Below are 23645 nucleotides of genomic sequence, written 5' to 3'. Positions count from 1 at the left end.
CCACAACAGTGAGTAGGCCCGCGTACCACAAAAAAAAAAAAAAAAAAAGTGTTGATTTAAAAAAACAATCATTTTAGTAACACAATCTGCAAATTCAAGCAATCCTTATAGAGAAAAGACACATTCCATTCAGTCTGGCCACGTTAGTATTCCTCTCTTCATCTCCCAAAACACTTCACCAGGGATGAAGTGAAAATGATTATTCAAGAAACTGAGGCAACACTGTAAAGACAGTGCCGACCACTAGCTACTTGGCTGGTTTTTGGGCAGCATCCACAAGCTATGCCGTGAATTTTAAATTCTTATGATAAAAGTGACAGTAAGTACCATCTTTAATGTTCTAGTATTTTATAATGATAACCTGCTTTCAAAGCATCCATGGGTCCTCAAAAATCCCAGAGTCTGGTGACTGCTCCATTGTGCGCCTGACTGATTGATAGATGGGAGGGTTAGGTACACATGCTCAAGCTGAAACTCTATGTTGAAACAGGGACCAAATCATCCTGATATTGGTGGGCAAATTCCTCTCCAGTTTGTCTGGCCTTTATTCAATTATTTTGAGAAAAAGTGATTTTTCCCCCTACACTTAAAGTCTGATTACATTAACTGAATTCTAAGACAACTGCTTTTATTCAGGGTCAAAGGCAAGGGACAAGTTATGCAAATGGAAAAATATCTCCATCTGATCTTACAGATGCCAGCTGAAGCAGAAAAAAAAGCAAAGGAAATAAAGCTCCTGGGCAGACCTGGGCTTTGCCAGGAATAAAGGAAAGATACTGGAAAATGAAAATAAGAGCTGTCATTCCCAGGGTGGCAGGCCCAAAAAAAATGGGTCTCACTGATAATCATTTCTCTGAAGCCAAGTCACCCCTTCACAAGTGACACATTAGCGATTGGGCCACATCGATGCAGCAGTTATGCAGCTGCTGGGGATTACATACATTGTTCCTTATGTCTGCTAATGGCAGATCAAGAAGAAATGATACCACATTCTAGAGTCTTCTAGAGTCTGGCTTTCAAAACAAATTCAGACCATTCTTTGTCCTGAGGCACCAGGTGGCCTAGTCAACCTCCAGTTTTTCCAAGGGTACCAGTAAGGTAGCTAAACTGGGGGAGTGTAGACTGGGGTCCAGTCTGATTACTGCTCTGAAAAATACTTCACAGCCCAAGTGAAAAACTGGGGGCATCTGAGGAAGATAGAGATTATGATCATGGCCTTGCAACTGTGTACAGCTCTTTGCTTTTTAAACAGATGAAATATTGTCACCTGGAGGTGATCTGAGAATTGAGTAAGACCAGGGGAAGGCTTTAGAAGTGAGAGGTTAAAAAAAAAGGAAAGAAAGATAAAAGAAGTGAGAGATAAAGAGAATCTATCCTCCTGCCCGAGTGGTCCATGTTCTAGGGAGTTACAAAAACATTTTGATGCTACCTAAGGTCTAAGTTACAAAAACAATCAAGAATACCTGTTTACACTGACACGTCCGGGCTCATCATGATTTTCCCCAAAGGTTTTATCTGACAAATCATCAGCTTTTGGAGATGGAGGCCACTCGGTGAATTTGGATTTGAGAGGCCAATCAAACGTAGAAAGAGCTGAGCAATGGCCTCAGAGTTTGGGCTGGAGTGATATTATGGACAAAGTACAAAAAAAGCCCGGTGATGAGGTCACCAGATGTTGGACCTAGAACTTGATGAAACATTTTTTCACATCTGTAAGGTTTGACTTTTCCCTTGAATGCTTTCCTAAGAACCTGACTTATGAGGCAAGGCTTATTTTGTCCAACACAAGCATTTGGAACAGAAACCACCATTGATTTAAGGTAGGAGGGAACCTCCTTTTTTGGCCAAATGGCCTTTCCACTTAGTCTGCTATAGAGAAAAAAAAAAGTTATAAAAAAGTACTTTCACCCAAACTCCAGTCCCCAAAATTAGTGACTACAAACACAGTGCCCAGCAAGTACACCTGGCATCATGGCACTATTGCCTTCCTTACCCGCAGTTTTTCCTCGGTCTTGGTGGATTGCTTACAGTCGGGATGCCAAACGGTAGAACCTGGAAAGACAATGCATGGCTAAGAATAAAGGAAATGGAAAGCAGCCAGAGTCCTATTAGACAGAACTTCTGAGAGTGGCCCTGTGCCCAAGTGAATCATGACAGTTCAAGCTCCAGGGGAGTTTTCCACATCTGGTCTGAACTCGTTCTATAACAGTCATAATCCCAGACCACAGAGACCACTAATTGGGCACAAGAGTGTCTTGATGAAAGAGACTGTTCTTGACTGGGTGGTGGTTTTTGTTTTTGTTTTTAAACTGTATCATTATCCTTTAAAAGTAATGTCTGTGTGCTTAGCAACAGCTGCATTTAATTTCAGGAATATAAGCCATAAGCCATGCTTATATAACATCAAAACAACCAAGCAACTTAGACGAGGGCAATAAAGTCAAACCAGATCGCCTATAACCAGAAGCAAAACTCACTGAATTTTTTGTTGACGCAACAGACACAGGAGACCAATCTAACTAGCAGAAAGACTGAAAGTTACATTACAAATCCACAAGTTTTCCTTTAACTTTTAACCTTTTAATTAACTGCAAAAAAAGTCTTCACTTTTAAACTAATGAAGGCACTAATTCAGTGCCATCTTCTGTTCCTGGGTTAATGCCTCACTTTACAGGAGTGTAAAGCACTTTCTTAGATGGTACCAGTACCAAAGAACTAAGCAAAACACTTATATCCAATCAAAAGCTCTTTTCTTATAAGAATCAAATGTCTGCCTATATGATTTTTTTACGCCTAGATAGACAATCTATGTAATTTACGGCTAAGGCCTATATGTAAGTCTTATATGTTCATACAAGGGTATGTTCAAATGTGGGAATGGGCAGAAGAACTTGAAGAGGGACTTAAAAAGACCTAAGTGAGTAAAGTTACTAAGTTGAAGACTCACAGACTTAGAGAACCAACTTACGGTCATGAGGGGGAAGGGAGGTGGGGGAAGGACTGTTTGGGAGTTTGGGGTTGACGTGTCCAACACTGCTAGATTTAAAATGGACAGCCAACAAGGACCTACTGTATAGCACAGGGAACTCTGCTCAGTACTCTGTAACAACCTAAATGGGAAAAGAATTTGAAAAAGAATAGATACATGTATATGTATAACTGAATCCCTTTGTTCTACACCTGAAACTAACACAACATTGTTCATCAACTACACTCCAACATAAAATAAAAAGTTAAAAAAATTTGAAAAAGTTACTAAGTGGAAAGCAGTAAGTAAACGATACAAACTTAATAAGAATCTCAGTATGAATATTAGACTTTCTACATTTCATTGTTGAAACCTTTCTTCAAGCAACAATCTGTGTGTGTACTTGAAAAGTATCAAATTAGAATAACTCTCGAATTATTTTACACCACTGAACTAAAATACTATTAAATTAATGACCGGGCAAATGCATTTTATATCAGAATAATACTTTAATCCCTATTTAGCAGTAATTTCTATCTTGCTTAACCCAGGGCCAAAAAAATAAATAAATAAATAAAACAAACCAAAACCAGGCAGACACATAGTCCATTCAGCACTAGCGTTTACTCTGAGGCTGGCTACAAAGCACAGGAAATCGTCTTAATATGGAGAGCCAAGGGCTGGGGGTCGGGGCCAAGTCCAGGAGCCACGTGTGCCGTGTAGGTTCTACTGAGTGGGCGTCCTGCACATGGTGTCACACTGTTCTCCAGAGGTCAGACACATAGGGAATGTGAGCCAGAGAGAACATCTGACGCTGGGAGGATGAAACTGCTCATTCTTCAAGAACATGCCAAGAGGGCAGGCAAAGAACACAGAAGCCCAACTCCAGGAGAGATTTACAACAATCCCAGATTCTGAATGGATCCCAAACTGAGTTGTTTATTTGTAGTATGAATGTGCTGCACTCATGTACAGCCTGAAAGCACCCTCTCTATTCAGCTTCCAGAACCATGTGAACGTGCAGAGCTGCACCCAGACAGAACCCTGAGTCGCGGTTCTGAGCAGACACAGGGGCGACATGCACTCTTGGGGCTTTGACTTTGAGTGCTGTAACTGACACACTCAGATCTAAAACAGAGCCTGGAGACCAACTGAAGAATAAATCTGCTCCATGCTGAAAATGTAAACTGACACCTGCCTATTGCTCTCATGGATTCACAGCCTGTCCTCAGGGGAAATGCGTCATATAAAGCACACGTGAGACCACGGATTTGGTGCTTCTCACTTGTAGATTTTCTGATGATGCCCATTCTAACTGGTGTGAGGTGATACCTCACTGTAGTTTTTTTTTTTTTTGCGGTATGCGGGCCTCTCACTGCTGTGGCCTCTCCCACTGCGGAACACAGGCTCTGGTTGTGCAGGCCCAGCGGCCATGGCTCACGGGCCCAGCCACTCCACGGCATGTGGGATCCTCCCGAACCAGGGCATGAACCCGCATCCCCTGCATCGGCAGGCGGACTCTCAACCACTGCGCCACCAGGGAAGCCCCAGTGAGATCTTTAATCAAAATTTTTCAGAGAGATCCTTCTAAAGCTAAAAGGATGTTTGGGTTGTCAATTTCTCATACAGCTAGCGTTTTTAAGGGGAGAGTAGCCAAAGCTTTGCTCTAATACTCAAGAATCGTTTCCAGAGACTTTTCTTAGTTGCATAAAAACAAACATTGAGACCAAAGCAAACCATTCATTCAAACTACACATAGTGCTACATGCAGAGAGAGATGAAGAAATGACATGTAAAGGCCGATGAGACCCAGTAATTAGCGAAACTGAATAAGCAACAGCTCTCGCGGTTCTTGCTAATTTTACTGATAAGCCCTTGTCTATTTAATGACTCTTTTTCCCGCTAAAAATAGTAAAATGCTTGCACGGATGGTGCCGTTCGACGGGAGGAGAATCCTCCCCTAAAGCTCTGAGAAGCTTCAGAATTTTAGAGGAGACAAAAGCTAATCATAGCTGTGCACTGGGAAATTTTCTCAAAATTATTTTCATTAAAAAATATATAATTGAATGGCCCTTTGGTAATGAGCCCTTCCTGGACACCAGAAACTTCTCAGTTTCTCTGTCAGGGACTCTGGGTGTGTTCTCTCGCTCTCTGTCCCCCTTACACTATGACAGCTATGCCTTCTTAATGGGATGAAGGAGATGTGAGATGCAATTCGCCGAACATGAGATTTTCTTCTTCCTGAAAGCCCGGATAAGAGCGGCCTGGGAGGCCCCCCAGAATCCTTCCCCCAGGACAGTGAAGTGAGAAAAGACAGTGTAGCCATCCAATGTGTGACATCTCTAGAAATGCTTTCCCTCTTTTGATCTTTTGTTTCCCAAGCATATTCCTGGGGGCTGGGTGGGAGGAGGGGGCACTGATTCTCACTCTTGCCTAACCTCCATAGCAGCAAACATCAAGTCCAATTCATTCATCCAGAAGCAACACACTCCTCTGTTAACAGTCTCAGGGGCTCACTGCCAGGATGTCAATTGCTTGGCTGATTAATACTAACTGATGAGGTAACATTTGGCTACATTCATTCTGGATCCACTTAGCCCTGCAGCTAAAAAAATGCCTCCCTCTCTGAAAACAAACATAGCAAGGTTTTCTTTCCCCAGGTGGGGAGAACTTACTGGATTCTTGAGTCCACCTTACCTTGAAGATACATTTCCTCTCCTTCTGTGAACATCTGGTTGCATCTGCTGCATCGTGCACAGCTAGGGTGGTAATGTTTGTCACCTGCCTGCAAGAGGAGAGGTAGGAAATATTTTAGTCTATTACTTGGTCGCTGCTCCCAGCCTCTTTTCTGGATGTGGGAATTTGGAGGAAAAGAGAAGCTAAGGCAGGAAAAATAATTGTCCAATTGACCAAACTTCCTATACCAACAGCCCTAGAAGCTGGAGCTGATCCCACTGGATCAGCTGGTTCAAAGACCAGCTACTTGTGCCTGCTATGCGAGGCTGCCTTGCCTCTTGGGGTTTCTGGCATCCAGCTGTCTCTCAGCTTGGGCTCTCCTGGACGGTTGCCAGTTATACAGCATGTGCCTGAGATGAGTCCACTCCATCTCCCAAACAAGCCCACCTCAAAAACATTAACATCCAAATTGATGCTGGAGGCCAGTGTTGGTTTGTACTAAAGCAATAATAAAAAGAAAGGATCCTACTTAGCAGGTTCTTGCTTTCCTAGCTAAACAGTCTGAAAATAATATAATCTACCCAGCTTACATCAAGATGAGAAAAACCATAGTAAAAGACATCATATGCTGCTTTTTATCTTGGAAGGAGCCCCAACTCTCTTCTCTGCTGCTTATAACAATCTTTTGCCAAAGTCTCATTTTAATTGTTTTCTGAAGAAGGCATTTTACTGAGGCATTTCACATTCTTAAATATGACAGATGCCACCACAGTGGGTGTTGACTTCCCCAAAGCAAAATGTCACTGGACACAGGGACAAATCTGTAGACAGGTGCCAAGTCCCTTTAGAGTCATGCTCCAAATGCATGCCCAACAAAGCAAAATCCTTTCGTCCACATCTTAGCAAAAAGTCTCACCACCCAAAAATTATCATATGCACTCTGCAATTAAATCATTTCATCAATCGACCATAAAAACATTTCTTTTGCATTAACTGTGCACAAGATACTGCTGAGAGCCCAGAGTTAGAAGTGACTTCACCCTGTGCCTGTGTGAAATCGCAACAGGAAATCAGAGGTCAGGTAGTGATTCCTTTCTCACACCCCCCTGTAGAAACTATGAAACCAATTAGCTACTAGAGTGTGAGATGGTGGTCAGCTACTCAAGATAACCCAGTGGGAAAAAAAATGGAAGTTATTTACAAGTAGAAGCCAGGAATGAAACCTTTTCAGTGGTGCCTGCCAGAAAATTCCAGAAGTGGAATTTTGCTCTTATCCACACAGCATTGTTTATTTACTTTTTCGGCGGGGGGTGGGAGCTGGGATGGGGGGGGCATGTGAGGGGAGTATAGGAAATGTTCACACAAAGTAGCCCTTTCTCTTCGGCCATCCAGGGTCCAATGTGAGTGAAAGGAGGAAGAGAAAATATTACTCAGTTCTAAACTGTGTTGAGTCAGCTGGGATATCAGTGCTGGGAGGTCCCAGGCATCTGGATAATCTCTGAATTCTCAAGGAAAATGTAGGGGACAGAATTAAGGCCCCTTGACGGGAATCTGGTGTAGTCTGCAGTGAAAAGCACACGCCCTCAGTGAGCTAGAAATAGAAAGAAATTTCTTCAAGCTGATAAAGTGTATCTACCATATTTAGTGGTGCAGTATTAGAAGCGTTCTCATTAAAGATAAGAACAAGGCAGAGGTGTACACTTTCACCAGCGTTTTTCTTTAGTCCTAGCCCATGTGATAGATCAAGAAAAGAAATCAGTATAAAGGTCACTAATAAAAGAGTTCAGTCAAGTAGCTAGATAAAAAATTAATGTATAAAAACCAATAGTTTTCCTATTCACTAGTAATACAAATTAAGTCCAGGTGATGGGAAAACAGGTCCCTATTTGTAATAGCAACAAATAAACCCTTCGATGAAAGATCTACATAAGGATCTTAATAACTGATGGGCATGAAAGAAATAGAGACATGATACTTGCGGATGGGAAAACTAAATATAGTATAGATGCCAAATTATGCAAAATGAACCTATTAATGCAATACATTCTCAGTCAAAATACACACAGGAGTTTCTTTTATAGAACTTGACAAGCTGATTTTAAAAGTTCACATGGAAGAAAAAAATGCACAAAAATATAAAAACTGCTTTGGAAAAGAGAGTGGCAGTGAAGGGGGTTTTTCCCTTCCCGAATAAAAAGTTATTCTAAGGCTAAAATAATTAAAGTGTTCTAATATTGGTGCAGGGATAGAAAATAAATCAGTGGGACAGAAGAGAGGAACCAGGTGCACAGCCAGCCATACATAGAACAAGAGAATTATGATAAAGGTGGTGTTTCAAATGAGTTGAAAGAAATGGGTTATTCAATTAACGGTGAGAACAATGAGTTTTTCACTTAGAGAAAGTTAAATCTAGATTCCTAACTCACAACCTACACAAAAACAAATTCTAGAGAGGTACAAAGTTAAAAGTTGAAACAAAATCATAGAAATATTCGAAGAATATGTAGGAGACTGTTTTAACAAACGTGGGAAGGTTTTCCTAAGCAAGGCAAAGGCTAGAAACAATAAAGATAAATATTGACTGTGTACGTGTGCCTGCACACATACACACATGCACACACAATCTCTAGACATAAAACAAAGTTACAGACAGGGATAAAATATCTGTCATGCATTTCGGAGAAAATACTATTATCCAGAATTTATAAAGAGCATCTACAATGAAAAATAAATGGCAAATATGGGCAAAAGGCAATTTCCAGAGGAAAGGTAGATAAGCCCCCAAATAATTAGCTCAACCCCACCAGGAATCAGGGAAACACAATTTAGAAAAAGAGTGTTTTTATTCAACAAATTGGCAAAGATAAGAAGAAGGCTAATGTGAGGAAACAGGCATTCTCACACTGTTGGTGAGCAAAATTCTTTTGGGAAAGCAATATTTATTGAAATTTAATGTATACGTACATACTACTCCCTGATGAACAATTCCACTTGTAAAAGCCATTCTACAGAAATTCTCACACATGTGCCCAAAAGTGTATGTATTAAGGATATTCAGTTTTGAATTACTTATAACAGCAAAGAACAAGGAAACAGAAGCCACCTAAATAAGAAAGTAGTGAAATAAAATATCGACTCGTAGCCATTAAAAGAAAGAAGTAAACGTATATGTATTTATATGGGAAGAGTTCAAACAAACACTACTAAGAGAAAAAAATCAAGTGGAAAAATAATGCCTGTGATATGGTCACATACAGTAGTGGTCAAAAGTGTGGAGCTACTGGGGTGTGACTGGATTCAAATCCAGTTTCAGCACTATGTGGTCCCGTAAAGGTGACAATCTCCCTAACCTTCACTTCCACAGCTGTAAAATGGGTAGAATAATAGCACTTAACTCATGGAGCTGATGAGCTAGTATGGGCTAGTATATTGCCTGCCCTCACCCTCTGCCCCCCAACATCCAGCCCTATAAGTCAGGCACTGTCACTATTATTTATGCCGGAGAGGACACACACATATATATATGTATATTGATTTTATGTGTGTGCCCTGCACGGAGAGAAGACAGGGAAAATGCACACCAGTTAGTTTTCTATGGTTCCTTGTGAGGAAAGAGGAAGGAGCAGGGTGGGAACCTAACAATTTCCTTTACATGTTTCTGTATTGCTTTGATCTTTTATAAGAATTCATTTTTATGTTACTGTGTAATAAGGAAATAAAAGACTAAGAGGAAAAAAGTCCATTGTCTCTTGGAGTCATAACTGCCAACGTGATCTTGGGCAAATCACAAACTCTTGGAAGCTCTACTGCAAAGTAGAGATGATGAAGTTGATGCTGACAATAACAATAAAAGTGAACATTTTTATGATTATTCTGTGTCAGTCACTGTTCTACATACTTCATAAACATTCAGTCATTTGTTTAACAATAACCTCCTAAGGTTATTATTCCCTACTTTATAGATGAGGGAGATTTAGTAAACTTGTTCCTGGTCACACAGCTAGAAAGTGGTAGGGCCAGGCTGCAAACCCAGGTAGTCTGGCTCTGGAGCACATGTTCCTAACTAGTACCGTAACTACTAATAAGCATACAGTACCCCACTGCTATATCTACCTCACAGTGATGCTAGGATGAACGATCAAATGACATTTTGAAAATGTTGTGATGTACTGCATACAATGATAATAGGAATAACAACATAATAATCCTTTGCACAGAGATGGTTCTAGGGCCATCCACAGAAAGGCCTGTTAACACGGTTTGGGATGCTGACAAAAGGCTCTCTGGACGCTGCCGCCCTTTCCCAAGGACAGGCAAAGGAGGGTAACTGTGTTACATGAGCTGTCATACAAGATGGACGGAAGATTTGTCAAGTGCTCCTGTGGCAGGGCTCTGCTCTGTAAATCATGAGCAAAACCAATGCTGAGAAACACCGCCAGCATAACGCCAGGGGCATCGGTCTTGACCCGTGCACTTGCTTCATCCCATGATGCTGAACATGTCAAGAGATACAGTGAGCCAGAATCAAAGGGCAGTTGCACAGCCGTTTAAAAGTCTTTCTGTTTGTGCAGCAGTGCAGGCCTGGGGGGCGGGGGGCACAGGGTCATGTGCTCAGGATAGGGGAGCCCCTCCTTTGCATATGTGAGCCACCCTGTCTCTGTTTCACTTCTTCTTAACGCAGGCACCCATGATGGTTCATAGACAAGCCCTGTGCACAGGGCCAGGAAAGGTATCAGAGCTGAACACAGATGGGGTTATATGCAAACTAACCAAAAAAATTGGATGTAGCTGAATCCAAAGCATTTAAATTAGAGTCATTTTTAGAAGAAGGAAAAGTATTTCAGATCATGAGCAAAATGAGACTAAACAGCATCCATCTACAAACAGATGAGGAACACACAATCCACTGTGGAGAGGAGGCTATTGATTGCAAACTTTTTTGCGGTACGCGGGCCTCTCACTGTCGTGGCCTCTCCCGTTGCGGAGCACAGACTCCGGATGCGCAGGCTCAGCGGCCATGGCTCACGGGCCCAGCCACTCTGCGGCATGTGGGATCCTCCCGGACCGGGGCACGAACCCGTGTCCCCTGCATCGGCAGGCGGACTCTCAACCACTGCGCCACCAGGGAAGCCCTATTTTTTTTTTTTTAAGATTTAATTTTATTTATTTTTGGCTGCTTTGGGTCTTCGTTGCTGCACGCGGGCTTTCTCTAGTTACGGTGAGCAGGGGGCTGGCTACTCTTTGTTGCGGTGCGCGGGCTTCTCATTGTGGTGGCTTCTCTTTGTTGCAGAGCATGGGCTTTAGGCGCGAGGCCAACTAACTTCAGTAGTTGTGGATTGTGGGCTCTAGAGCGCAGGCTCAGTAGTTGTGGTGCATGGGCTTAGTTGCTCTGCGGCATGTGGGATCTTCCCAGACCAGGGATCGAACCCTTGTCCCCTGCATTTGCAGGCGGATTCTTATCTACTGTGCCACCAGGGAAGTTCCCTGATTGCAAACTTTTGAAGCACTGTGGGTTCTGTTGTGACAGGTGACTTCATAAGCAGTGGTTACCGGGTACCTGTCCCCAGGCCCACACCCTGGAACACCAGCTCTGCCTCAGCCCGAGAGGCCAGATGTACCTCTGGGGCTCACTCCAGCCCTGTCATCACCATTTTCCGTCCATCTTTGTACCCTGCTATTTAAAAAATTACAACCTTACTTATTTTCACATATTCAAAATGCACATGTTAAAAAGTCCACATTCGGGCTGGCATTAAACTCAATGGACCATCCACTATTTGTTTATTTAGTTGAGTTTTATAAAAGCACCTGCATACACATTCAAAGTGCTAAAAATCACTTGCCTTTAATGGTGCTGATTAAGTCACACTTGTGTGGTTATTGTTCCTATTTAGTTAATCTCTAACTTGAAGTGTAAACTTTATCATACAGGTGAGAATACCATCTGGGGAAATACCACCTGCTGTAAAGCAGGAGAAAGGAGCCCTGAACTCCTTGTGGACATGGGGTGCAGGGAAAGGGTTACAAGATTCAGAATCAGGAGACTGGGGTATTATTTCTTTGTTTCTTACTCATGGGACCTCAATTATGTCACTTCTTACCCTTTCCAAGGCCCAGGACCCTCCTCTGTAAAAAGTCCCATCCTGCTGTAAAATTCTATGATTCTGTGTGAAATCCTGTCTCTCTACAAGCTCACATGGCAGTGTTAACAGAAAAGTAATCTAGGTAGAGAAAGGACATTCTTGACGGCAGGGAACGGAATTTAACCAAAGACTCCATAGTGTCTGACAGCCAGGAGGAGTTCTGACGCCCTAAGCCCTGTGCCAGTGTAACAGGCCACTGGGAGTAGAAAACAAAACTGTAATTATAGACCCCGTCCTTGGACAGATAATCTGCTTAGCTCCGGAATGGCTAACTGCCCTTTTCAGTTTCTCTTTACCCCTTTTCTCTTGGAGTGCTTTACTCCTGATACTGCCCAGGAGATATGAAACATGGCCCTTGAGGTCGGCCTTCAGCAACTTATAGCTTATGCCACGCCTCCTTCCAAAAAGGACTTCCAGATGCTTATCAGAGAAGGCTGTGACCTGAAAACAATGGAACAAAAACCTTAGAGGAAAAAAAAAAAAATCAAAAGGCTCCACACTCGGGCAAACATGTTTGTTGGGATCCGAGCTTCTTAGTAGATGAGGACAAAAGGGAAAATGGGCCACAAAGTCTCACTGTGTGAAAAAAATGGTCACATACAATTGTCACTAGAGAGGCAAGGTTTCCTGATTCTAAATTAGTAACAGTCACTGCAGGCTGAGGTTCGGTAGGGTCTTGCTCTGTTCCAGGCATGGTACCAAGGGCTCTGAGTGATGGCTCTCAGACAGCCCTGTGAGGTAGGTGCTATTTTACAATCTTGTTCTGCCAGCAGAAAATGAAAGCTCACAGTGAACAATTTCTCCAAAGCTCCCAACGCTTCCAAAAAGCAGAGCTGGGCTGTGAGTCCAGGTCGCCTGACTCCAGGCCTCCTGTTGCGTAAACTGCCTCCAAAAAGCACCAAAGGAATTCTCATAGGGGGACCTCAGTTCTGGAGCAGCAAAGCAACTTCCACACTAATTTCGATGATGGCTGGAAACGTCCAACTAGTTTCTTACACAGACCCTTGAGAAAAACTGAGGGTGCAGCACTGAAAGGTCGTTGAATGAAATCATTCTCACAAGGGAAGTTAAACTATCAAGGTCTAGGTTTGCAGTCTCATTTTTTTTTTTTTTTTTTGCAGTACGTGGGCCTCTCCCTGCCGTGGCCTCTCCCGTTGCGGAGCACAGGCTCCTGACGTGCAGGCTCAGTGGCCATGGCTCACGGGCCCAGCCGCTCCGCGGCATGTGGGATCTTCCCGGACTGGGGCACGAACCCGCGTCCCCTGCATCAGCAGGCGGACTCTCGACCACTGTGCCACCAGGGAAGCCCTTGCAGTCTCATTTTAAAAATCTAACTTGATTCAGAGATGGTGCTCAGAATACCCAAAGGAATAAACAAATTGCATTTCTGTCCCTGAGACTCTCACAAACATGGGTCTGGTTGATGGTGCTTTCAGACTAAGGACATGCAAACACTTGGAGGTTAGTGTGTTGGCCTAGGTCAGGGGTTTTCTAACTTTTCTGCACATAAGCAACACCCAAGAGCTCTTTAAAAATGGGTTCAATGGCCCTGGGGTGGGGCCCAGAAATAAGCTGCTTTTGTTATATTTTGTAAGCACTGACCTAAGTCCATGCAGATCATTGTGAACTGGGGAAACCTGACAGTAGATGAGGAAGCCAAAGGGAGTAACAAGGATGTTGCTTCCGTGATAGGTGAGTGGGTGGGGAGGGAGAGGCAGAATCACAGTAGTTTCCATTTTGCTCCTGTAGAAATGTGACGCGAGGGGTGACTCAGGCTTTTCTGCATTTGTTGTTTCTTTCCCTTGGAGTGGGAGAGGTTTCCAGTGCAACTGGACCAGCTTGATCCCGAAGCTACCACTCCCCTGTTCCGGGAGGCTTTTTTTTTTCCTGATGCAGCATCCTGTTTAGGCAGGATAGTGAGGGTGTGCCTTGGCCCAAAGTTTGGATCCTGGGCAAAGGTGAATAAATCAGTCTGCCCAGGCAGCTTGCACAAAGCCCACAGGGCTCCCCACAAGTCTGTGCACAGCCAGTCTGCACAGAGAAGAGCATCCTGCAGCCCTGCCACCTCACCGACTATAGAGCCCCAACTGCGGCCCCTGCTCCAAACATCAGGGGGAGGGGTGGCAGCTGGTCTTCCCCAGAGAAGATGCACAAAACGGTGCAGAGAGAAATACGCAATGGCATTCCAGCCCTCTGGTTCCCTCTGACCAGCTCAAAATATAAAAGAATAAAAAAGGCTGCAACATCCCGGTGTAACTGCATACTGGCTTTTGGCAGATGGTTACTGCTATCTCATCTCCTCCCAAGGAGTGAAGGGCAAAAACTTTTAAGCAGTCTTTGCAGTTTAACAGTGCTAGATAAACATTATCTGTAGATGTGTGCATCCCTGAAAGACCTAAACTGGTCTCTTTAAATTGATCAATAGAGTCAGTGTAATCTTTATCAAAATCCCAGTCAGATTATTTGTACATTGACAAGCCAATCCTAAAATTTATATGGCAATAAGAGACTGGTATAGCTACTCTGGAAACCTCTTTAGCAGTATCTCAAAAAGTTGAATATAAATATACCATGCAACTCAGCACTTCCACTCCTAGGTTTTGAACTAAAAGAAATGGTAACTTATGTCCACACAAAAGTTCACAGCAGTGTTCTCCAAAAATAGCCCCAAACTGGAAATAATCCAAATGACTCTCAACTAGTGAATAGATAAACAAAATGTGTTTAAATAATTCAAATAATGTTCAAATAATGCAATACTGCAAAGTTACTGCTTTTAAATAAATGTTCAAATAATGTAATACTGCAAAGTTACTGCTTTTAAATAAATGTTCAAATAATGCAATACTGCAGTTACTGCTTTTAAATAAAAGGAACAAACTGCTGATACATACAGCACAGATGACCCTCAACAACATGATGTTAAGAAGCCAGACATGAAAGACTACATATTGATTCCATTTCTATGAAATTTCTAGAAAAAGCAAAAGTTAAGAGATACAAAGTAGATTGGTGGTTGCTGGAAATGGGGATGGGAATAAGATTGGGCACAGGGTTGACTGCAAAGTAAAACTGCATTGTGGTGATGGCTGCACAGCTGTTTAAATGTAATAAAAATAAACTGTATTTTATGGTACATAAACTATTCTTTAATAAAGAGACAGGACAATTAAAAAAAAGAAAGAAAGAAAACAATAGGGAGTGGGGGAAAGACCTGACCAGAAGACAAGAGGAACTTTCCTGTGCACTGTTCACAAGGACACATCAGGGAGTGCATGCATTCATTCCTTTTGCGGGGGGGTCCAGATTCCTTTGGAAAGCTATTGAAAAATAAAGATTTTTTTTTTTTTTTGCAGAACAAAATATACCTGCATATAAGAAAGCTAGATATATGTGTGCAATATTGTACTGTTAGCAGTTGTCTAAAGACTCGAACATTTTCAAAGGGATTAGAAAACAATTGCCTAATTTGCTAATCTAATCAGTATTTCTCTTTCTTCAGAGGAATCACTATTCTCTTGTACAACAAGAGAAATGGAGCTGCAGAGAGATTAAGTAACTTGCCGGGGACCACATGAGACGTTGAAACGAAAACCTGGGATACGCCATTAACCTTAGTGTCGCTACTGGGAATCTCTCAGGCTGGTTCTTTGGCTGTGTGCTTTCATGCACAATACTTAATTGGAGTTTCCTCTGAACTTTTGAAGCAGGTGACATCATCCTTCATGCTTTATGGTGATCAAACCGAGGCTCAGAGGCCAAATGACTTGCTGCACCAAAACCAAGGTCACACAGCTAAGTGTCAGAACTAGGAAACATCCCAGGTCTTCGGACCCAAGTTCGATTCTCTTGTACTGATATCACCACATCATGGATACAATACTTCTCTTGTTTCAGAAATCTTAGGCAACTAGAAAAATAAATAAAAATATCCTGTATGATATAAAAAGATAGCCAAAATGACTGAGAAGTTTTGTTAACATGTATTTTGAATAGTTTGCCAAATTTCAAGGCAGAGCAAATAACTACACTGAAGGCAAAACATAAATCTGAAATGCACGGATATCTGCATTTGAGACTAACCTCTGCTCTCTGGTGCCCCCACAGCTCTGGGCTTCGGCTGTCCCACACATTTAACTTTGCCTCTAACATTACTGAAATGGAGAAGGGCGATATGGCCCTTGTCCCCCACGTCCTCAGCCCGTCTTTTGTCTGTGGAAAAACTTTAGCCAAAGAATAAGTTTAATCAGAGAAGTGAGAAAATGCAGAAACAAAGGAAAACAGTCAAAGGTGACCGAATAATAATAGTTTAGTCATTAAACATAGTCAAGGACCTTTAGGTCCTCCTTAAGGTCTATAGACAATATTCTGAGCCACATCCTGCGAGCTGTCCTATAGATACTGAAACCCCCGCCAGGTGGAAGAAGTGAACTACATGATGACCAGGCTGTAGCCACGGCATAAGCTGCCACAATTTCGAGAACTGGCCTCAAAGAAACGGAAACGAACGGAACCTGAAACTGAAGACTAACTGTACCTGAAACAATCGAGATGATGCTGGTTGACCACCGATGACCAATTTCAAGATGACTGTCAGAGCTTGACAGAGAGTTGGCCTTTGGATAGGCATCCACCCTCCCCGGTTGCCAGCAACCAAAATAAAACAAACTTTCCTTTCCACCAACCTGGCCTCTTTATTGGCTTTTGAGAGGCGAGCAGCCGGACCCCGCTTTCAGTTACATTATGGCTGGGCTGTCTGCCCCATCCCACTGTCCAACATGGAGTAGAAAGAGATGGGCTTTGGAATCAAGAGAATCCAGGGTCTGCATTCTGACCTTGCAAATGGTGTGGCCTTGGGCACTTTTCTGGACTTATTTCTTCAACTGTAAAAACTGGCATAAGAAAACCTGCCACATAGGATTGTTATGAAAATTAAATAACCAAAGGCAAGTTCACTTCATACCAAAGTAAGTATCTGGGACCAGTGAGTGCAGGTTGAGCTTGCTCCCTCTCATTCACGTTAGACTATACATCCCTTTAAAGACGTGCGCCGCACATGTGTCATCATAGCTCTAGGATCTCTCTTGCTTTCCATAGAGCAAGTTCTCTAGAAATGTCGGGTAAATTAATAAGCCAACAGAAGCCCTTATTCCCAAATCTCTAGATGCTGAGCAACCATTTCCTGCATAATTATGGCCAAAAGAGAACTAAAGGATGAACTTCAGAGCCCCAGCTGTCATTTCAGTATTTACCTGTTTCCAGATACTAACGCTAAGCACCTCAGAAACCATATTCCATCTGACTCTCCCTACAACCCTGTGATGGGGGAATTATGTCCATTTAACAGATGAGGAAATTAAAGCTTAGAGACATCAAGAAATCACCCAAGGTTACTCAGTTAGCAAGGAATGGAACTGTGGTCTAAATCCCAGTCTGTCCAACTCCAGACTGTACTTAGAAGCACCAGGTCCTCCAGACTCCCTACCCTCAGCAGCTCCATTCACGAGGGGAGACCCTTGCTGGGATCTGCCCTAAAAAGGCGGATTTCCTATGACTTTACAGTATCATCTTTCAACTTCCTTTTATTTTTAAAGAATACAAATAAAAGTTTATTGTACCAAATTAAGGTCTTCATATTTTACAGTTTGCTAAGGCTCAAGGAAGACTAGATGATTTTTTAAGACCTTAACAAAAATTTTACTTTCACGATCCCTCCCACCCCCAACTATTCAAACGGTGTGATCAAATGTTATAAAAACAAAACAAAAAACCAAAACCACTAGAAAAAACACCAAGTCCTTTAAAAACAACTCTCCCAAATGTTATTTCTTGACATAGGTGGTCTTCGTGGTATGGGACAATGTGATCCTAAATCCTAGTAAAGCAGCCCTGGCAGCTCCAGCCTGCCTGTCATTTTCAAATCCAAGTCATGTCATGTCTCACAGATATTAAATGTACTTCCTTGAAACCAGGAACTGATTAAGTAGCGTGGATAACATCATCCCACTAGTCTCTTCCGAAAAGTTATTAAGGAATACAACATAGTTTAGAGGGTAACCAGGGACCCAAGGATTTGGGGTTGAATTTCCTTGGGTGTTAGCTAGACTTGGTATTCCCTGACCAAGGTAATTGTTGTTACAGTCTGTTCTACAATTTGGCTTTCTTTCTTTTCTTTGTTACAAAAAATGCCATGCATTTTACATATTATATCACAGTGTTCTCCCTTACCAGGTAGGCAGGAAGTCCTGAATGCACTTTTTTTTTTTTCCTTTCTTTGGAGTAGGAAAGAGGTACACCTTAATTTTTTTTTCTTTTAAGTAAACTTCTTTACTGAAGTAGGACATACACTGGAAAAAATGCACAAATCATAAATTTCTAGTTCAATGAATTGTCATAAATGCAACACAACTTGTAACTAGCACCCAAACCGAGTAAGAGAACATTATCTGTACCCAGAAGCCCCTTCATGTCCTCTTCTAGTCATTGACTGCTAATCACTATGCTGACTTCTAACTTTCACCTGTCTTTGAAGTTTACATAACAGGAAGCAGATATGTCTGGCCTCTCTTACTCAACACCTTGAGAATTATTCATGATTCTGTGTGTCCTAGTACTTTACCATGTCTCATGATTCCATAGTATTCCTTTATGTAATTATACTACATATTATTTATCCATTCCACTCTTGATGGACATTTTGGTAGTTTTTAAATGTTGGCTGTTTTGAACTGTGTTGCTGTGAAATTTCCTGCCCATGTCTGTTGGTGAATTATATACACATTTCAGTGGTACATATACATAAAAGTAGACAATGTATGTCAAGGTCACTGCATACGTTTATGTTCGGATTGAGTGCTGCCAAACAGTTATCCAAAGTGGTGTTTGCCGTTTACTACAATTTTAATCCGAGAGGAATTTGAAGGAATTAAATAAGAAGAATCAAATGAAGAGCACTTTACCAAATAGATTCCCAAAGTGTTTTCTAACCTCTGTGAAGTGAATGATTTTTTTTTTAATAAAATGGCCTCTCTGTACTTTAATCCCATCAGGTATCCATTATTCCAGTATCTCCAGAGTGTCACTGAGCAATTTCCAATTCTCCTTTTATCCTCGTCTTTCTGTTCCAGAGACGTGGATGAACTGATGGAGAGACGTGGATGAAATGCAAATAGTCCTCATATTTAATTCCAAAATAGACTCAAAATCAGCAGGCAATGGCTGGCACTCCCTGGACCACTCTGAACAAGTCTTTGTCATGAAGCTTCAAAAGTGGCTTCTTCCAGTTAGGGCTAAGGCCCACTGGCAAGGATCAAAAAAGAATTGGAATTGGAAGGTTGAGGACTTCAGGGGCTACTAAAAGATTTCACTTTTCCTCTCATGATTGAGCTTAAACATTTCTTATCCATTATTTTTATTGTTAATATTTTGCATTTGTTTTATAGTTGAACGTTTGTGAAGCACCTTCCCGTTTAATCCACCCAATGCTTCGGGGGCACCCTATTACTCTTATGCCTATTTATGGACTAAGAAAAGCCTTCTAAGTTACAGAGCTAGTGTTCAATCTAGGGTTCTTGATTAAGTCCATTCTCCCTTCGCCCTACATCCAAGGGTCAGAAAGACTGGAAATTTCTTTGGTAACTTGGACAGCTTAAAAATAATATGCTTTTTTTTTTTCCCTTCTTCCATGAATTCTCATGAGGGAGTACAGCAGCTAACTACCCAGGTAGGATCCAAGGGATCTTTGAAGACTATCCCTTGCACAACAATAACTCACCTGGGCTGATAGGTTGATATTGTGGACTAGAAAATGATCCTGGTTCCTGGGGTCTCGTTAGGAGAGTGTCATTTGGCCCATTTTAGACATGTTATTAGGCAGCCCCAGTCTCGGTATGTGCAACGTCAGGAATGTAAAAGGTGGATGTCTGAGAAATCTGTTAGGTTGAACACTGTACTGAACGTTCAGCATGTTTGGATGTATTGGGACCCAACTGCTTATTTCCCCCAAACCTATGTACTGTCTGAGAAGACTTGTATGTTCTATAATGTTAAAAGGGTAGAAAGGTATTGCTTCTGCCTAGTTTGCAAGATTGCTATGTAGGTAAAAGAAATGTTAATTACATGTAAATTTACCTTGAGTACTATGACACAGGGAGAGGATGAACTGGGTTGCAAAATACCAGCTGATTCTAGGCCATTTTCTTTCCAAATACTTACACTCTGAAAGGGATTTTTAAGGGGTCTCTTTAGGAAGTTAGACCCAAGAGGGACAGACTCTCAGAATCCAATGGGATATTACGGTGAACACTGAGTAGAACGCCAGGTCAGCTGCTGCTCTGCATGTGCTAAAAACTATTTGCATAATTCCAGGGAAGGAACAATGAGAAACTCATCATGCTTCCGGTTTAATGCAACCCATTTTTCAAATGCAGACACCACCCTACAGTCAAGGTCAAAGGTTTTACATCTTTTCCTTTCTTAACACCAGGAGATAAATATTTGCCTTCAAGTTCAACATTCTTGAAATCTAATCCCAACTGGATAATTTTTGTCTCTTGTTCAAGGGCAAACACTTAAGGTTTCTTATTACTCGTGATCTCATTCCTGGTCTCCTTTCCAACTCAAGAGCATGTTGGAGTCAGGAATGCACAATAACAGCAATCCAAAGCGTCTCATCCCTGCCAGATGCTCCAAGGGAATCAATGATCAATACACATGGCCTGGCGGCCAAATGGCACAAGTGTGTGCCTGGGAGAGGGGAAAGGAAAGAGCATGCAGGTCCCCTGTATTATCATCTTATCAGGAATGCACAATAACAGCAATCCAAAGCGTCTCATCCCTGCCAGATGCTCCAAGGGAATCAATGATCAATACACATGGCCTGGCGGCCAAATGGCACAAGTGTGTGCCTGGGAGAGGGGAAAGGAAAGAGCATGCAGGTCCCCTGTATTTATCATCTTAGTAATGACTTTGTAACTTGTAGGAAACATACAGAAAGCAGGGTTTTTTTAAATTAAAAATATTTAAGCTTGTTATATAGTGTACAGGAAACATGTCATCCCAATTCAGGGAGATTCTAGTTTGTCAACTGCTTTTCTTCATCAAGTTGCTATCTCTAAAGTAAATTCCACTTCTACGATTTTTATCTTCTCCAGGAATTAGAAACATTTCTCTATCCCACCCATTCTTTTTCCTTCCTCAATATTTCTATTCTAACATAACTCTTAAAGGACTTCATGAGAGTAGGGTAAGACCCAGAGCCTTGGGCATAGCCCTTGCCTTGCTTTGGAGTCTTGGGTGATCCTTACAAGTTATTTCCACTAAAACCATGGCTCTGAGTTATCAACTCTTTTACAGATGGTTCAGCTCTGGTCTGCCTACAGCCCAGTATCAGACTAAAAATATTTTTTCTTCCCCAGGGTTAGAGGAGTCTTCAGGGTGGGAACCAATACCAGAACAGTCAGAAAAACACAGCTTGCTTTTAAAAACAACCTTGTCTGATTTCCTCTCCCACTGTGGCTGGACTCTACCCCCTTAACAAACAACCAAGCCTTCCAGCCCAGAATCTGCAGAGCCCAGACTCTACTGTTTCACTAGGAGCAGCGGGGAGGGGTGCTCTGGCCATCACTGTCAGTGCTAATGGTCTGCAGGAAGAAGAAACAGAGTGCAAAGTAAATTCTAAGACGGAGAGGGAGATGTATGAAAGAATTCAGGACCCCATGTTTGGCAATACCCAAATCAGAACCCATTTAAAAGCAAAGCTCATGTCTTTGGATGACGACCAAAGCATTTCTGTATCCTGCAAAGAAAGAGATACATGATTCACATTCCAGTCTTTACAGCCTGGGTGGGGGTTTGCTATGTGACCAACCCTCTGGATTCCTCTGGAAGGGCAGGCCTCTGGGCTGGAGCCAGGATAAGCAGAGAGTTCTGGCCAGGAGGCAGGCACCTGCGCCCCCCTCCCAGAGGGTCCTGTCAGAGGGGAGCCAGTGACCTTGTCGTGGCTAGATGCTGGGACTCAGATGACGGCCTGAGTCACAGACATGGACCGGTGATTCTGTGCAGTCACACAGCTCTGGAACCTTTGAAGTGTTAGACCCTGTGACCTGAGCCGGTGTCAAGCCTGCACTTTGCCCCAGGGCAGCAGACTGGCCTGAGTTCTGAGGTCAAGGCATCCAAGTGCTCCTTAGCAAAGTCTACTGAACTTAGTCAAAGCCAGCCGGCTCCTCTGACGACAGACAGGCAGACAGGCCGGCAGGCACACAGACAGGAAAAGCCCGGCTGCCCTGCAAAGCAGCCACTCTGCAAAGAAATGCTGATCGTCCTCCCTCCTCACCACTCAGCAACTGGACCAGAGGCCCTTTACTGAGCTAAGGACCTTTAAATGGCAGGTTAGTTTTTATTGAACACCATATGGATCACAATCCTCTCTGCATAAAACGTCTTTAATGTCATCCCATTACCTACTGACAAAAGTTGAACTTCCTACCCCGGCATTCAACAGCCTCCACAATCTGGTCTCAACCTACCTGTCCAGCTTTAAAGAATTATAGGTTCCCCTCGAGAGAGGTGGAGTAGCTCTGGGGAAGGGCTTGGGCACCAGCAGCTTTAACCAGCTCCCCTAGTGATTCCCAGTGTGACGAAAGAAACGGAAGAACAGCTTCAGGGCTAACAGCACATTTTGGCTTCTGTAAGAAACTTGGTTGCTTGCTTGGGGCGGGAAGAACTGGGTTCCTGATTGGCTGATTCAAAATTAAACAGCTCCCTCCCGCCTTGGGGACTTCCCGCCCTGTGAAGGGTATAAAGGCCTCCCCCGACTGTTAGTCGGGGTCTCACTCACTTCTCTCCGAGTGGGACCCTGTCCAGACAGTTTGTGTAAGCTTCTATACTTGTACTTGTATAAATCCTTTGCTAATCTTTCTACTTGGTGTTGATGATTCTCGAGTGTCCTTGGTTGGGACACGGGTTGCATTTACCAGGGAACTCGACTCCAGGCGTGTGGCTCCCGGACCGCAACACCAGGTGCAGCCCAGGCTGAGAACTTCTAGAGTGAGCCTTCTCCAACTCCCCAGATTCGGGCATTCCCTTCGACTTGCATTTATTTCTGGTCTCGAATATAAACTTTTTAAACATTGATGGAAGTAGACACCCATTTATCTAATGCAATAAATTATAACTGCTGGCTACTTAACCGGTTTCCCCACTAGACTTTTCACTTCTCAGAAGAAAGGACACTGTCTTATTCATTTTCACATTTCCAGAGTCCTGTAGGTGTTGAGCACATAGTAGGTATATTTTGCAAAAATAATCTACTTTATATGATAAAATACCAATGCACCAAGCATTGGGTCAAAAGCTGCCTTCTCTAGGGACTTTTTCTTATCAATTTCCCCTGGATATGACCCCGCCTCAACTGCACTCTTAAACAGCATTCATTTATTCCATTCATATAGTGCCTTGAGCTTCTAGATATTTCTGTGTTTTAGGACTGCCACTAACTTTTAAGTTCCATTAAGGCAGGGACCGTGTCCTTTATAATTGTATATTATAACAATAATTATGCAATCAGATAGCAAGTACAAGCATTAAATGCTAAATGCTTGTTTAAAGAATGAATTATACCTCAAACTAGTAGACCCAAAATATGTTAGTTAAGTATAGTACTGAGAAAAATTATCATGCTGTAGAGCAATGACAGAATGAATTTTTGAAATCAAACTATATTGGTAAATGTACAGTAGGATTTTATTCTATTCTAAGCTATGTTTTCCTTTTAAAAATTCCTTTTTATCCCCCCTCACCTCTTTCTAGAATAGTCCTACTTCCTGTAATTTGCTCCTAATATATTTCCTGGGAAAGAG

General features: G+C 42.5%; 1 protein-coding gene across 5 annotated transcripts in view; it reads right to left on the bottom strand.

Moving 5' to 3' along the window:
• ABLIM1 (actin binding LIM protein 1) overlaps nucleotides 1–23645 on the bottom strand; it is a 227775-nt gene that overhangs the window by 44195 nt on the left and 159935 nt on the right. For 4 of the 5 annotated variants that reach the window (XM_007469610.1, XM_007469611.1, XM_007469612.1 and 1 more), the window contains exons 7-8: nucleotides 5666–5753; nucleotides 1994–2052 (exon numbers count right to left, since the gene is read on the bottom strand). In XM_007469610.1, the coding sequence (XP_007469672.1) occupies nucleotides 1994–2052; nucleotides 5666–5753 (147 nt within the window). Of the gene's footprint in view, nucleotides 1–1993; nucleotides 2053–5665; nucleotides 5754–23645 lie in introns of those variants that run through there. The other variant, XM_007469613.1, reaches the window with a different exon arrangement.

Source organism: Lipotes vexillifer, unplaced genomic scaffold, assembly GCF_000442215.2.
Source record: "Lipotes vexillifer unplaced genomic scaffold, Lipotes_vexillifer_v1.1 scaffold240, whole genome shotgun sequence".
Taxonomy (NCBI): Eukaryota; Metazoa; Chordata; class Mammalia; order Artiodactyla; family Lipotidae; genus Lipotes; species Lipotes vexillifer.
This window is presented reverse-complemented; position numbering and strand designations above follow the sequence as displayed.